The 16624-nt window shown below is 36.4% G+C and overlaps 1 protein-coding gene across 1 annotated transcript; it reads left to right on the top strand.

Annotated features, from left to right (window-relative positions):
- Nucleotides 1-8455: 8455 nt before the first annotated feature.
- On the top strand, nt 8456-11039 carry LOC143530800 (expansin-A4-like). The gene is made up of 3 exons (XM_077026236.1): nt 8456-8684; nt 9428-9746; nt 10505-11039. The coding sequence occupies exons 1-3, from the start codon at nt 8537-8539 to the stop codon at nt 10812-10814; spliced, it is 777 nt and encodes a 258-aa protein (XP_076882351.1). The 5' UTR covers nt 8456-8536; the 3' UTR covers nt 10815-11039.
- Nucleotides 11040-16624: the final 5585 nt, after the last annotated feature.

Raw genomic sequence — 16624 nt, 5'->3', positions numbered from 1 at the left:
AAAAACAAAGTAGTACAAAAGCAGCATTGTACCGAAATACCCGTACCATACCGAAAAATTTGGTAGGAATATTATTACACGTTTTTATTGATTTTTTGTACGAGTACAATCAGGTACATGTACGGATACGGATACGAGTATTGTACCAAGCCCATTCCTTGGTTATAACATTAGTCACTAAAAGGATGTTTCTAAACCATTCAAAAGGTGTGTGTGTTTTTTTTGTATTTTTTTACTATCAACAAAAAATTTTATTATAAGAAGCTAGCAAAAATCTAGACACACCAAAACATCAATCAATACAACCACAGGACACCCACCAAGACCGAAGTCACGGATGACTCAATCACTTTGCTAGCCTAAAACGATATTTAAAAAAAGACCTTGTTGTAAAAATTTATCTTACTTTCACTTCAAATAAATCAAAATGTTGCCATCATCTTTTGCAAATACAAAAAGTAATGCAATTCCTCACATATTCTTATACATAATTCAGTTTAACCGCTGCTTAAATCATACACATTAATCCAAATCCCAAATTAAATGTATGATTATTAATTTTGGTATGGAAATTGAAGACCTTAATTAAAAAGTGAGGGCCTAAAACAGTAGCTTCATTTAACTGTGCCTAGAGAAGGTCTTGAGCGAAAAAACTAAACAAAACCATCAACTTGGTTACACCCGAAACCCACACAAATCTTTCTAACACAATCCCACCTTAGATGACTTATATTTAACCAAAAAAAAAATTAATAAAATAAAAAATAAAAAAACTAATCACCTTGTTTTTTAAACTATTGAAATCTATCAAATTGTTTAAAATACTTTTTTTACCTCATCAAAATCTAAGAATACATATTACATACACTTTGTCAAAATAAAACTAAATGTTTTCGTTCTTTTCTATTAAGAAGAGAAGACCACCCATTAGCTAGGTTATACAATTAGATTCCTCCTACTAAAAGCCAATCATTGGTTCATTTCACCGTCTCTAGAAACGGTTTGACCAAAGTCACCAAACAAAACCATTGACCTGGTTACACTGAAACCCACACCAATCTTTCTAACAAACCCATCTTAGATAACTTATTGTGAACCCAAAATAATAATAATAATAATAATCACTATTGAAATCATCAAAATGTTTAAAATAAAAAATTTTATCTAATCAAAATCTAAGAAAGCAATTTACGTATACTTGGTCAAATTAAAACTAAATGTTCTCACTCTTTTCTATTAAGCAGAGAAGACCACTCATTAGCTAAGTTACACAGTTAGATTCCTCCTACAAGAGCCCTATCATTGTTTTCATTTAACTGTCTTTAGAAATGGTCATGAAGTCACCAAGCAAAACCATCGACCTGGTTACACCTGAAACACGCATCAATCTTTCTAAGACAAGCCCACCTTAGATGACTTATTTTAACCCAAAAAAACTAATCACCATTGAAGAAACACTAAATCGAACTGAATAGTCCGATCGGGTATTTCCCCAGATATGAGTATTCTGAAGCGCTATGAGAACAAATCCAAGCTAGTGCCTGCAAATAGAACACCGTGAGTCTCGTTACGAGAAGGACAGAGTGGGGGGTCTTCCCGTAACCACCCTCCGGTGTGAGAATCAGTACTGTATTCTAATCGGAAAATAATACGAGTACCGCTATATTGCGTAAGGCTTGAAAGTGTGAATGAATACCTTGAAGAGGTGATCTTCGTATTTATAGCCGAAGGTGGGGGGAAGGTGATTGGTGAAGTTGTCACTATCAAGTTATTCCCTCTCTACCTGAATGGACACGTGTCGAACCTTTACTGGATGTGACAGCCTGGCCCCGTTTATGGTGTAGCCATTATCTGTGCACGTCGTGGGATGGCCATTACGTGTCCAGGTGTCTTCTTTCCATTGGTCGATGTCGCTATCAGGGGGTGTTGGGGAATCTTCTAGAAATAATTTGTTGCAACTGCTCTTCCATATCACGTGGAAATCATGCGTGTGATGAGTCCCTTGAATTGTTTGTGGATTCCTTTCGCGGATGCTCGCGTGGCCATCCGCGGGTTATGGTGGAGATCCATCAAGTGTGTCTTGGATCATGGATGGCTTTACCAGTCCACGTGTTCCTTTCGCGGAGATCTTTCGACGATCCGCGGATTGGATAAGGGATCCATGGGTGGCGGATGTCTTCTGACGATCTGCGGGTCGGGGTGAGCGGTCAGTGGGTAGCTTTGCTACCCTCCCTCTATAAGTCCCCCTAGTCCATTGTTGCTTCCGTGATGCGATATCGCGGGTGTAATTATGGACTTTGTGGAGGCCTTTGACGTGGGTTGTAACTACTAACCCTTTGGATTCCTGTTGCTTTTGGACTAGCGTACTGTTTTGGCGTCTGCAATGTGACATCTCCCGTCTGAATCATGTCAGGAGTGACGCTCAAGGTTGGTGCACGACTTTTTAGGCAGTTGATTCAAAATTATTTTGTTTTGTTAGTTCCCGCCTAACATGTCGTCTTCTGATTGGAGGGTTCCAGCGTGTGAGCTGGAACCCTCTCTCTTTGCATTAATTGCGATGTGTATATATATGAGAGGCCGTTTCAGTTTCCGACTTACTTGCAAAAACTTTTCCTCCAAACCTCTCTATCTTCTCTCTGTTTTTCTTCTTCTTTTGATCTTTCTAGGTTTCCGATCAACCATGGCTGGTGGTAAGAAGAAGGGTAGCAAGGCTAAAGAGGGCAAGAAGGATTCCTCGAAGGGGCTGGTGGAATATATATGCATCAATTGGAAGGTTTCTGACTTCCAAGATATCGTCAACCTTTATGGGTTGGCGCCGGAGTGGGAGCCTGAGCTTCCTTCTCCTGGTTCTCTGGCTGATCAGCCACCGGCCAGAAAGATTGCTTTGTACGATGAGTCTTTCACCACAGGAAATTTTTGGTTGCCTATCACCAAGTTTTTCGGTGATTTCTTGGTTGCATATGGGATTCACATTTCCCAGTTGCATCCGTTCGGATTCATGAGGCTCCGACACTTCTAGTTTTGCTGTAGAGCCTTCGAGGTGGAGCCTACGGTGGATCGCTTTCTCGCTATCTACAAAATTCAAACCCACGGTAGCTGGTTTAGCTTCGCCGTCCAGGGGAAAGCTATCGAGACTGAGCCTCCAAGGAGTGCTCATGAGTGGAAGAACAAGTTTTTGTGGGTCAATACGGACGTTATTCCGCTAACCATGACCCACCGTTCGTTGACCGCCAAATTCTCCCTTCCAGCTGCTGATTCGGAAGGTCAGGGGTGGTTCCAGAAGCTGACGCGAACTCCTACTCCGATGGGTCTGATACCTGAATCCGTGCTGGTTTAGGTGGGGATGAGCCGTCTGTGGTAGTATCCTGCGGAGCGACCATACTTCTCCCGAGACGACGAACGTAAGATCTTCCTCTACTGTGTCTCTTGATGTTGTTCTTTATACTTATGCATGTTTGCCTTCTTTTGTTTCCGTTACAGGGGATGGTTCGTTGTTTGAAGTTCTCATTCCCTCCGTCGTGGGGAATATGTTCAAGATGCCCTTGGAGATGTATCAAGAGCCTGTTCTTGATCACTTTAAGGATAACTTCCTTTCCCCCTGCGAGGTCGCGCAGAGCCGGTGGTCAACGAGTCTGCGGTAGCTCAAGGTGTGTACATTCTGAACCCTAAACCTCTTACCGTTATGCATCTGGACGGGACGATAGTCCTTTTTTCTAGTGTAGAGTCCTTTCTTCTAGTGTAGAGTCCTCTAGCGAGGATTCAACTAGTGAGGGTTCCCCACCCGGTACCCCGGAGAGTTTTCATGCTGGCGTATTGCGTGCTATTGAAAATATGATCCGCCGCAAGAAGAGGGCGGATACCGCTGGTGTATCCGGCCTAAACAAGGATTCTGATGCCGATGAACCCGCTGGTGGGGAGGCTAATGAAGACGTTGAGGATCACGTTGATAGGGAGACCTTTAAGAATGCCGATGATCCCGTTGGTGGGGAGGCACCTAGTAACGCCGATGATCCCACCGGTGGGGAGGCTTCCAAAATTGGAGGGGAGGGTCCTCTCCTTAAGAAGATCAAGCTGACCCAGCTCCAAGACCGGGTCCGGAAGAGGACGACCACACGCCGGCCCGCAGGTATCTGAAACTATTCATTTCCGGCTCCATACTTGTGAATATCGCTAACTTTTGTCTCTGGATTAACAACCGCCACTATTGTTCGCTCGCCTTCTCCGCCTCCGGAGGTTTTGCAAGCGGGGGTTAACGAGGATGTGCCTTCCGAGGATGCCGATATGCAGCCTCCCGAGGTAGTGGTGGAAACTGAGGTTGTGTCCCCCAAGAATAGAACTCAGACTCCCCCAATTTCCACGGGTGAAAAGGGGGAATCCTCAAATTTTTTATCTCAGGATCAGGGGGATTCCCTTTTTCGTCCTTCATGGAATCTTGGCCCAGACGCGCTTTTTACCGATCCGCGTGTGTGCCAAGAAACTTTGAACATTGCCTCCCACCCTCTGAGTGTAACAGGATACACTCCCAGACTCAGGCTAGTTTGGCGCAGGCACTTAGCTATCATCTGGCTAATGTGTTATCGACTAGCCGTGAGGTATTTAAGGGTTGGGTTGTGGGGAAAACCGACCTTGAGCGCGCTGTCCACCGCATGGTCGAAGCTGAAGCAGCGAGCGATGCTGCCCAGGCGGAGGCTAAGAAGAAAGAAGTTGCTCTCCTGGCTGCTCAGGAAGAGAACAGGTGTTTGAAGGAGCGGATAGCCGCTCAGGTCGAGTTCATTGCCACCCGGGATGAGGAGGTCCGGAGACTTGCGTCCGAGGTAAAGGAGAAGGATGACCGTCTTGCCTCTGTTACTGAAGAGAAGGCGGGTCTGGAAAAGGCCTTCATCGATGCCTCGGACGAGAGGAAATGACTCCTCAAGTTTGGCATTACCAAGGTAAATATTTCAATCCTCTCTCTTATCAAGAGTATCATTCTGACTTTCCTTGGACCAGATTTTCAGGCTTATCAAGGACGGACCTGAGCTTGGGGATTGCCTTGCTGACCTGCTGGTCAGTTGTTCGCGGATAGGTCGCCAGGTTGGCTTTGCGGAAGGTTATTCTATGGCTCGGGAGGGACGTCCGTCTTCCGAGTTTGAGCTTCATGGCCAGGATTGTCCAAAGGAATATGATGCACAGATGGATTTCTTCGATAAGCTTTCTTTTGACATCCTGAGGTATATTGATGCAAATGGACGCTTTTGACCAACCATGTTTTTAAACTGTTTAAAACGAAAAATTTTACCTCATCAATATCTAAGAATGCATCTTACACATAATTGGTTAAAATAAAACTAAATGTTCTCCCTCTTTTCTATTAAGCGTAGAAGACCATCCATTAGCTAGGTTATTCCTTATTGTTAGATTCCTCCACTAGAGCCCAATCATTGTTTTTATTTCAGTGTCCCTAGAGACGATCCTGATCGAAGTCACCAAACAAAACCATCAACTTGGTTACATCCGAAACACACACCAATCTTTCTAAGACAAGCCCACCTTAGATGACTTATTTTTAACCAAAAAATAAATAAAATAAAAACTAATCACCTTGTTTTTAAACTGTTTAAAATGAAAATTTTTACCTCATCGAAATCTAAGAATGCATCTTACATATACTTGGTCAAAATAAAACTAAATGTTCTCCTTTTATATTAAGAAGAGAAAGCCGCTCATTAGCTAGGTACGTTATTCCTCAGAGTTAGATTTCTCCTACTAGTTTTGCCTCATTGGCTGAGTTTTAAATATATAAAAATGCATTGACATTAACAATAAACAAATGTAAAAACTTATTTTGTTTTTAACCACGCTATTTAACAATTAAAAACATATTTAAATGACTTTAAGATAAAACATCACGTAGGTATTGATTATTACTTAAAAATGTTAAAAACTTTAATCTTGTTGCATATATAAAACTGTTGACTTCATATTTTATTGGAATATAGTATAACAAAATATCTTCACTAAAAGAATATGTCATCATGATAAGGTATGATAGTGAAATTTTTATCCTTTCCAACTTTTTATATCGAATATATGTATATACGACCAATCAGGCTACCCCAGAATATTATCGTAACTTATTTGAACGACGTAGTGCTTGTTATATACACACGTATAAATGAGTTAGATTAAAAAAGAAGCAAGCATTAACATGTTACTAATACCCAATTTATTGATGATTATATATTTTTCGGTTCATATACTATAGTTAGTTACTAATCATTTTTTAAGATAGTGCACGTTATCGATAAATACGAAACATGAAGCATTAAGTAGAAGTTCTCTTGATGGAAAAAAATAAAGCATTTTTATCCTAAATTGGCATAACTTTACGCTTAGCGTTTTAGGTTTAGAGTGCGGTTATAAGCAATACCCCATTCGGAGCAATAACGAATGAGACTGAAAACAAAGTAATGGGATATTCATAAAACTTAGTATTTGTACCCACACTAGAAAATAAAAGATAACCATGTGAACCTTTTTGTTGTATATCAAATAACAATGTTTAGCAACCGATTAAATTAAAATATCCGAACTTGTACGTGTAGAATACCGTAGATAGATTCCAATAGCCTAAGCCTTGGTCCTTTCATGACTATAAAGCCAAACCAACCTCAAACAAAAACTTGACTGTCATATGTTACTGCAAAGCCTACGTTTAATAACTGTAGCACATATAACGTACAACTAAACTTTAATTGGAGAATAAACACGTGTTATTATAGCGTAGAATCTATTCCTTTCCAACTTTCAATATCAACCGCGCCAATATGTGTAAGTCGCAATGCAGTCAATCTTTAAAAAAGTTGAGTGGTTGTCCGTCTTCAGAATCTTCAAGGCATGGTGCTAACGGTATTTCTTTTTGTCTCACGATATTATTCATTCGATCATTCTAGATTATCATTCTATTCAGATAAAAGTATGATATAGTGAAATTGATATATGAGAATTAATACAAGAACGTTTAGGGACTGGAATAACAGTTAGAGAAAGGTAAAGGGGTAACAAACATTACCCACTAGCAATATGTTGAGAGAACAACTTCATTTTCAAGCAAAGTGGCAAACTTATTCCATTTTTTTCCCTCTAATATTAATATTATTTTAATTTAACTTAACGTTAATTTGAATTCCAGTGTTTCCCCTGTCTCTTTCAATAAAGAGTCTAGCAGCCTTTGTCTAGTGGAAGGGTATTTTAGACAAAGTACAGAAAGTACAATAAGAGCTTCTTTGACAAGATGACTTGAGTAGTTAAACCCACTACCCCTACTCCCCAAGTAGTGCCTCTAATTAAGGAATCAAGTCAACATAGTTTACTCTCTTATAAGGAACTTCGGCTTAGTGATTTCCTATGGCTTAGTGATAGTCCGGTTGTTTTTCTTAAAAGAGGTCGCTAGTTCGAGCCTCTTTGGCTGAGATGGGTTTACCCGGTTGTTGGGTTTCTGTCTAAGGGGAATTTCGAGTCGGGGTGAAATGACAACTAACTGACGGTTAAAAACCCGTCACATACTAACAGGTTGACTTGGAAAAAAAACATTTTTAAAAAAGGCTTTGTCCCTCCAATAATAGAAAAAGACATAACGCAAACTAAGTAAATATTAATATTTATAATATAAAAAACTTTAAAATTATTAAAATATAAAAACGAAGAACTGCAAGAACCGAAAAATACGTATATATGGTGATTGGCGGATAAAAAGATGAGAAAAAAGGAGAATCAGTTTTATAGTCTATTATTATTTTCTAAAAGGTTAAAATTATTAATATTATTTTCTAAAAGACTAAACTTATAATTGTTTATAACATGAATTCTTTTTGCTGTAAATCCATTTCAGTTTATTTGCTGCAAATTTTAAAATTTCATCCAAACACCCCACAAGACTATATAAATTATCATACGTAAGTATTAAATTGAAGAATTGGTACATATTTCCATTTAAGTAGATGGTTTAAAAAAGGCTTGATAATTAGTTGCTATATTAGAACGGATGTTACCAGAAAAAAACATAACTGATTTTACAAGAGTCTCTGAAACATCAGTTCACACTTAATGCATAATCAATTTTTGAAAGAAAAAAAATTCATAAATTTTTGAGACTTTAACTTAAATTTCAGTTATTTCTATATAGAACATTTATCTCAATTTATACAAAGACACTTTATACATAACTAGAGTGATCTAAATGTTACATTTATATACATAACAGATTTTAAACCAGAAACAGAATAACCACATGTATTTGTTTCTTTATAACTCCGTAATTTAAAATTAGTATCATTATAAAGTATGATGATTCGACATGATATATAGATTGAGTAGATAAAAAGAAAAAAAGATTATGTTGTGAGATACGTAGTTGGAACAAAATCAAAATACTTTGAGAACCAAGATTCCTAAACTCCTTTTCTTTTGTCACTTCATTTGCCACTATAAGTAGCCGTTCACATTTCATTCTCTTCACACTTCACACTTTCAACTTCCAACTTCTTCTTGTGTGAGAATGGCGGTTAAGGGCGTTGGCTATGTTGTAATTCTTTGTGCACTTTTGACCGCAGTCAGCGCTCGGATTCACGGAGTTTACACCGGCGGGCAGTGGGAGAGTGCCCACGCCACCTTCTATGGCGGTAGCGACGGCTCTGGGACTATGGGTGAGTCATCATTTATATTTTAATATGCTACAACTAACTAACTAATAAACCATTTGCGTTTTAATATATTACAACTAACTAACTAACTAACCGTTAGACACAAATGGTTAAGTTGTGTGCCCCTGATAGAAAAAGTTTTTTTAGGAGCAGCGCTTCTGAAAGTTAAAACCCTGCGAAATACATGTGTGAATTATTTATTTATTCTAAAAACTCGAGTTAAAATAAGAAACAGATTCTGTACTTATTTTTTTCTTTTAAATCGTACTTGCTTACACTATACGTTTTTGAGTTATGTTGATTTATTATATGCTATTTACCTTTGCAAGTGAAGATAATTATGTTGTTTTAATTTTTTACATTTTACTTAAAAAAAATCTTTCTAATTCTTTTTGTAAAATACTCGAAACCCGATAAAACCATGACAAATTTGGATATATGGGTGTCTATTTAAAATTTTCAAGCCTAAAAAACCCAGAACTAGAAATTTTAATCCCTAAAACACATGTAGTTACAACTAACTAACAAAGCCAACAAGTCGGTGTTTTGGATTGCTTATTTTCATAAACTTATAACTAATTTACTTTTTGAAAAGTAATAAAGTGTTTGGGTTTGCTTTTGGTGCGACAGAAAAAAATTAATAAATTACACTTTTGTAACTTATTAACTTATTAAAAAGTTACGTGTTTTAATAAGGAATGTCAAACGCCTCCTTGACACTACTAATATTTTGGTTTGTGTTACAGGAGGAGCATGCGGCTATGGAAATTTATACAGCCAGGGCTACGGCGTCAACACCGCGGCACTCAGCACGGCTCTGTTCAACAACGGGCAGAGCTGCGGTGCGTGTTTCGAGATAAAGTGTGTGAATGACCCACAGTGGTGTCATCCCGGCAGCCCGTCTATTTTCATAACGGCCACAAATTTCTGTCCACCTAATTTTGCTCAGCCGAGTGATAATGGCGGGTGGTGCAACCCGCCTCGAACCCATTTTGATCTTGCCATGCCTATGTTTCTCAAGATTGCCCAATACCGTGCCGGAATTGTTCCCGTCTCTTACCGCCGGTGAGTCGTTTTCTAACATCTATTTAAATTACTGGAGTTGTTATTTTACTTCTAGTTTCTTTACATGATATAAAATACTACAAATAGAACTTTTATTAGACTACACGATTAACCTAACAGAATGAAAATTTAAATTTAAATAACCAATAAAACCAAACAGAAATAACGTCTTAAACCAATATCTGACAGTTGGGTTTTCTTTTTTTTTTTCTTCGAAAAAGAAAAAGAAAATTATAGTTTACTTTTGATTATGCATGATTCCAAAACTGAGCCGCACTGAAACCGTACCATACGAAAACGACACTATCCGCACAAAAACCAGACTAAACCGTGGAATCGAACCACACTGAACTTTCCTACAATGGTTGTTAATTGTTAATGGTTTTATGGTCCAAACTCATTTGGGCCAAACTTTCGGCCCAAATGTATAAATAACCTTTTGGGTAAAGATTTTGACCCAACAGGCCAATATCATCTCGGGTAATCTTTTTTGGTCTCGAACTTTTAAGCTCAGACGTAAAACCAAAGATCTACCCACAACCAACCAAACTCATATTTGAAATTGAAAAACTGAAACAGAAAGGTTTCTAAGACCGAAAAGCAGTTTTGATGTTTGAACTCAAAAACTGAAACCAAGTTTCCAAGTTTCACATCTAAAAATAGACATAGTGGGCTTTGACTCTTTTTGGTCTCACTATTCTTTAATTTCCAAATTTACCCTTGTAGAACTAAACTTACAAATCATTTTGCTTACATAGGGTCCCATGCCGAAAACAAGGCGGGATTAGATTCACCATCAACGGATTCCGTTACTTCAACTTGGTTCTCATCACCAATGTCGCTGGAGCCGGGGACATAACACAAGCATGGGTGAAAGGTTCAAGGACTGAATGGATGAGCCTTAGCCGTAACTGGGGTCAAAACTGGCAGTCAAATGTTGTGCTAGTTGGCCAGTCACTTTCATTTAGAGTTAGGGGAAGTGATCGTCGCACCTCCACCTCATGGAACATTGTCCCCGCTAACTGGAACTTTGGTCAAACCTTTATCGGGAAAAATTTCCGAGTTTAACCTCTCTTGATTATTGAAGGGGATTAAGTTGGAACTTAAGGTTTTGATCTTACTAATAGTCATTACACTATAATAAAGATTTTGGTGTGCTAGGTTTAGGTGTCATTTTAATTTGAAATCAGGTTTTGACTTTTGACTTTGAGAGAAGAAAGTCAAAAGAAAGAGATAGGACCAAGTTTAGTAGTGTGTGATTGAGAGGTTTGTTTGAGGGGTATTTTTGACATTTGAGAAATGCTTAATAGGAGCTGAAGACGAGTCTCGACTCGTGACGGCCCGAGCTTTCGTTTTTTTATCATCTATCATTATTATCAATGATGAGAATGCAATTATCTATTTTGCTTTGGTTTAGTTTTTTTGGTTGTGTTTAAACTTTAAATGATGGATTGGTATTTAACACCATGTTCATAAATGATTGCCACCTAACCAAACATCCAAACCGAATCAAGTCATCGTGTTCGAAATCCAATGGTACGATTCTCTATTTGGTTGTTGAGTTTGGAACTTGAAACAGGTCCTGTAAGCTGAGCCGTCCTTTATGTAACTCTTTGGAATATCTAGTCATGTATAAGTGTTATAACCATGAACCAATTTTTTTATTGAACAGAAAACAAACGGCCTTAAAACAGTGCAATGAAGTATTCTTAAAACTCAGCCACCTACGATCATTAACACATAGTTAAGCGATCGGTCACATGATTCACCTCCGTTTTTGAACATCCCAATCCACACATCCGTAGCTGAACATTTGCAATACTTTAATATCTATTTAAATTACTAAAATAAATCTTTCACTTCTGGTTTCATTAAACGAATATAAAAATACTAGAAAAATTACTTTCGTTTCTAGACTACACGGTCTATAAATTTTCTAGACTACCGAATTTGTAGAACGTAAAATGTACGGTCCGTTTTTTTAGTTAATGCATATGGATTAGTCACAAACTGTTAAACCTATTAAAACTATATGTTCGTCCAACCGGAATTGGACCAAAAAATTTGTTCAAATTATATATTATAATATATTATCTTATAAAACAAATAGGCAACTGTTCACCTTCAACCTTCTCTCTTCTCTCTCCTTCTTCAGACGCTAGAATTTATTGTCCTCCCTTGCAAAAGGATTCTACAATCAATCAGTGATATTAATGATCCGTTTCATATTACCTTCATCGAATTAATTGCCCTATTCATTAAATTGTGGTTTCAATTGGTCATCATTTTCTGATCCATCATCTCCGTTTCAGTTGAAAACAGAAGGGGGATTCAATTGGGGTTATCTTCAATGATTAAGGATCGGTTATCGGAAGAAGTGCTATAAGATGAAAGAAAGGTTAGTCAGTGTATCGAAGGAGACGGCCACCAGTGCTATTGCTTTTTCCGGCCATTAACGTCAATAACTCCGGCATCAAGAACAAGGTATAGTGTTTATATTATTTGAGCAGTTACCCTATTAATTAAACCTTCTTAACTGTCTATGAATTGAATGGTGTTCATCGACTTGTGAGGAATCAAAGCGTGCATCAACAATCCAGGGAAGCTCCACCACACTTTCGTTAATGGCGTAAGGTTTCGGCCTTGTTTATCTGCATTTTTTCTCATTGTAAAGGATTTTGATTGATTTCCATCAACAAATGTTTGATTTTTGTTATTTAGGTTTGTCAACTATGATGGTGCGCCCAACGATTCCATTTTGTTATTGTCAGGTTCGTCACGCCTATACGTGTTATTATTATCAATGTTTGAATTATTTATCAACATAATTGGATTCTTGATAACTTTTTGATGATATTAGAGACAATAGGTATCTAATATGTTTTTTTGTGGGATGCTTTATTTTTTTTAAGCTTTATATTTTTGTCTAATTCTTCTTTTCTCTCTTAATCGATCAATATCTAGCATGTAATTTATGAGAATGCGTGCAGTCGAATCATATGGCTTGGAGATTTAAATTACCAGATTGCCCTCTCGTATCGAGCTGCAAAGGCCCTTGTCAAGATGCAAAATTGGAGGGCTTTATTGGAAAAAGATCAGGCAAGTCTTGAAACTTAATTTTATTTTCTGCATATTCATCCATGAATTCATATAATTATGACTCTCTAATACTTATAATAGTAGGATAGAGCGGGCTGGTCGGGTCGAGCCCGGTAGCGGGTCAAACGGGTTCTGGTCGGGACTGGTTATAAGAAAAGTGAATTTAGTTCAAAAGAATTTGGTTAGTATAGTATCAATTTTGGTTTGGGGTCAGAACAGATTATAAGGAAAATGAGTTTGGGTCAAACCGATATCATTTTTTGTTCAGTTCTGAACGGGTATAAGCAAAATGAGTTTGGGTCAAACCGATATCATTTTTTGTTCAGTTCAGAACAGGATTAAGCAAAATGAGTTTGGGCCAAAACAGACTATTTTTAACCAACCGGGTTTATGTGATTACAGCTTCGGATAGAACAAAGAAGGGGACGCGTGTTTAAAGGATGGAGTGGAGGGAAGATATATTTCCCTCCAACATACAAATATTCAAATAATTTGGATCGATATGCGGGCGATGATTTGCACCCGAAAGAAAAACGAAGAACACCCGTATGGTAAATATTTAAAAAAAATGAAAAGTTTAACAAAGAACCTCATTTATGACATTTTTAAGATGGATCTTTTGGTTCAGGTGCATTTTAACTTTCAAGTCCACGAAAGTTATGAAAGCAATGAAACAACAAACAAAAGGAAAGTAAAATCATGAAACTGACCAAAATACTATATATGCTGATATGGTTGTCACCTATGTTAACTTATTTATTATAAATAAAAAGATACTAATTAAGTTAATTTAAAGTTTAGGTCAATATGGGTTTTAAGAAAAATGGCTTCGGCGGCAAAACGGGTCATTTAAAAAAACAGTTTAGTTTGTGCCAAAACAGGTTTTAGCCAAAATAGAGTGGGATGAAAATAGTAGTTTTAGGAAAAAAAAAACAGATTAGAATCGCAAGGATTAAAAGATGTGTTTTGATGAGAAGGGAAGCCATGGGCAAAATGGTTTAATCAGATTAGAATTACAAGGCTTAAAAGATGTGTTTTGATGAGAACGAAAGCCATGGGCAAAATGGTCAACTTGCTCAAAAGGGGGTTAAATAATTCCAGCATTATTTTTGGTGTATTTAAAAGTATGATGATTACTCGGCTGTCTGGTCAAGAAAGACCTTATTGTCGAGTTTGACATTTTTGTTAGGTTTGACTTTTCTAGGATCAAAATTGATTTTAGTATGAGTTGACTTCATGGTTCGCTGACTTTTTCCTTGGTCACCATTGATGGTTGGTGGGCTGTTGTTAAACATTTGTTGTTTGGATGCTTTAGTAATCAGATTTAACATGTATTGAGTCGCTTCCCTAAGAAAATTTTGATTGTTGTTGAATTTCAGCTTAATGTTTGACAGGAAATATATGGAAATTAGTCGAAGTGGTTGGTTTTTTTCCTTGGTGAACGGTATTTAGTATGTTACTCCTTATCTTCCTGATTCCACTCTCTGTAAGTAACTAAATATGTTAACTCCTGCCCTGTTCCTAAGATCACACACCAATGCATACCCAATACTTTACACATATTTCTACAACTACGCATGATCATTTTAGGATTAACTTTAATCAGCACAACTCTTTGTTTACCATTTGTCTAATTAAAGATTCAAACACAATTTCCTTGTAATACCACCATATAAACTCTCTAATCCATTTAATGATTTCAAATCATTTTTCTACAATTCTTGACAATTTCATCTAGCTATGTTGGTTGAAGTTTCATAATCTACTGTTACTAATCTTTGAAATTGATAAAATTAGCTCAAATTACAATAATTAGCAACAAACCGTTACTAACTATTTAATTCAGCACCTAAATTTCTAAGTTTGTTATGAATTAATTATTTTGGTCATCTTCAACCAAAACTTGTATAAAACTTGCATTGGTACATGAGAGTTTGCAGTGTAAGTGTAATTTGGTTCCGATGAAAACGGTTTATGTAAAATGGGTCATTTTAGAAAGGTGTCCATTTGGTTTGGGTCAAAACGGGTCGTTTTAAAAAGATACCAGTTTGGTTCAGGTCAAAATCGGCCATTTATTTTAAAAAGGTATCGGTTTGGTTCGTGTAAAAATGGGTCATTTTAAAATGGTATCGGTTTTGTTCATGTCAAAACGAGCCATTTTATAATGGTATCACTTTTGTTCGGGTTATTTTAAAAAGGTATCAATTTTGTTCCGATAAAAATGGTTCATTTAGGCATCGATCTGGATTCGGTCAAGTATTATTTAAAAAGGTATTGATTTGGTTCAAGTCAAAACTGGTCTTTTTAAAACATATCTGTAGCAGGTTGTTGATTACAAATAACTGAATTTTGTATGATGCTTTGTTGTGTAGATACGGAGATGGTCAGTCGACTGATGATGCGGCAACATTTTATAATTGGTTTAGCGAGGTAAATTATAAATGCTGTTAGGGAGATGAGAAAGGAGATTGGCTTGAAAAACTTAACTGAGGTGTATTGTTGGCAATGCCAACATTCTTCATCGATTTGGATGGAGTTTGTTCTACCTTACACTGAAGGCATGCACACAAATCATACATTTAACTTATTTTGTTAAAATGTGTTATATCCAAGCTAAAGAATGATGTACTCAATTTTGAAATCATACATTTGTCGTATTTCCCAATCGAATGAATTATTATATACACCAAAAAAATGTTAACTGCTTAATTTTAAAAAACATGTAATTTGTTTTATGTTAGAAAAATCTGGTTTGATATACCATGTCAAAATACAATCTGCAAGGAAAATATAAATTTTGTATAGTAAAATATAAAGGTACCGTAACAAACTAAACCGCTGCCATACAAAATTTTCGTTGTGTCCCCGCCGCAACGCGAGGGCACACCTCCTAGCGTATATATATATATATAGGATCAGGATCATGTGAGAACTTTTTGAGAATTGAGAACTATGAGAACCATTTTGGACCACAAAAAAACCCAAAAATAAAAAAAATCATAAAACAAAAAAAAAACTCAAAAATAAAAAAAGTAAAAAAACCAGAGTTCTTATTTATCATTCTGATTTCTAAAAAAAAAATTCTCGGTTTAGCTAAATTATACATATACATATATGTATAATATGTACATATATGTACACACATGTTTTTTTTCTATACACATGTATAATTTAAGATAAATGCTAATGTACATATGTGTACATTACATAACTAAAAATTAAATGAAAGAATACATATGTGTATAGGTATAATACGAATTAAAAAAAAATCGGTTTTTTTTATTATACATATATGTATAATATGTACACACATGTTTTTTCCTATACACATATGTATAATTTAAGGTAAATGATAATCTACATATGTGCATATTACGTAACTAGAGATTAAATGAAAGTATACATATGTGTATAGGTATAATGCGAATTAAAAAGAAAAAAAAAATTCGGTTTTTTTTCCTTAATGAAACCGGAATGAAATATAAGAATTTTGGTTCTTTTACTTTTTTAAAATTTTCGGTTTTGTTTGTTTTATAATTGTTTAATATCTTTTTAGAGAGTTTTTTTAGTGGTCCAAAATGGTTCCCAAAGTTCTCAATTTGCCAATGGTTCTCTTAAGATCCTTACCCTATATATATATATATATATATATATATCATGCCATCATACTATTAAGCATGAAATAAGCCATCACATGGTCATAATAAAAATAAAAAAAATAATGACAAAAAAAAATAAATAAATAAAACTGGTTAAAGCAAGGACTGGGTGCCACACAT

This window comes from Bidens hawaiensis, unplaced genomic scaffold, assembly GCF_021521415.1.
Source record: "Bidens hawaiensis isolate Kalapana, Puna unplaced genomic scaffold, B.hawaiensis_p1.1 tig00009039_1, whole genome shotgun sequence".
NCBI classification, from domain to species: domain Eukaryota; kingdom Viridiplantae; phylum Streptophyta; class Magnoliopsida; order Asterales; family Asteraceae; genus Bidens; species Bidens hawaiensis.
This window is presented reverse-complemented; position numbering and strand designations above follow the sequence as displayed.

Coding starts and splice junctions, on each gene's coding strand:
- LOC143530800 (XM_077026236.1), top strand. CDS start 8,537: ATGGCGGTTAAGGGCGTTGGCTATGTTGTAATTCTTTGTGCACTTTTG. Junction 8,685..9,427: donor CGACGGCTCTGGGACTATGG/GTGAGTCATCAT, acceptor TTTGTGTTACAG/GAGGAGCATGCGGCTATGGA. Junction 9,747..10,504: donor GTTCCCGTCTCTTACCGCCG/GTGAGTCGTTTT, acceptor TTGCTTACATAG/GGTCCCATGCCGAAAACAAG.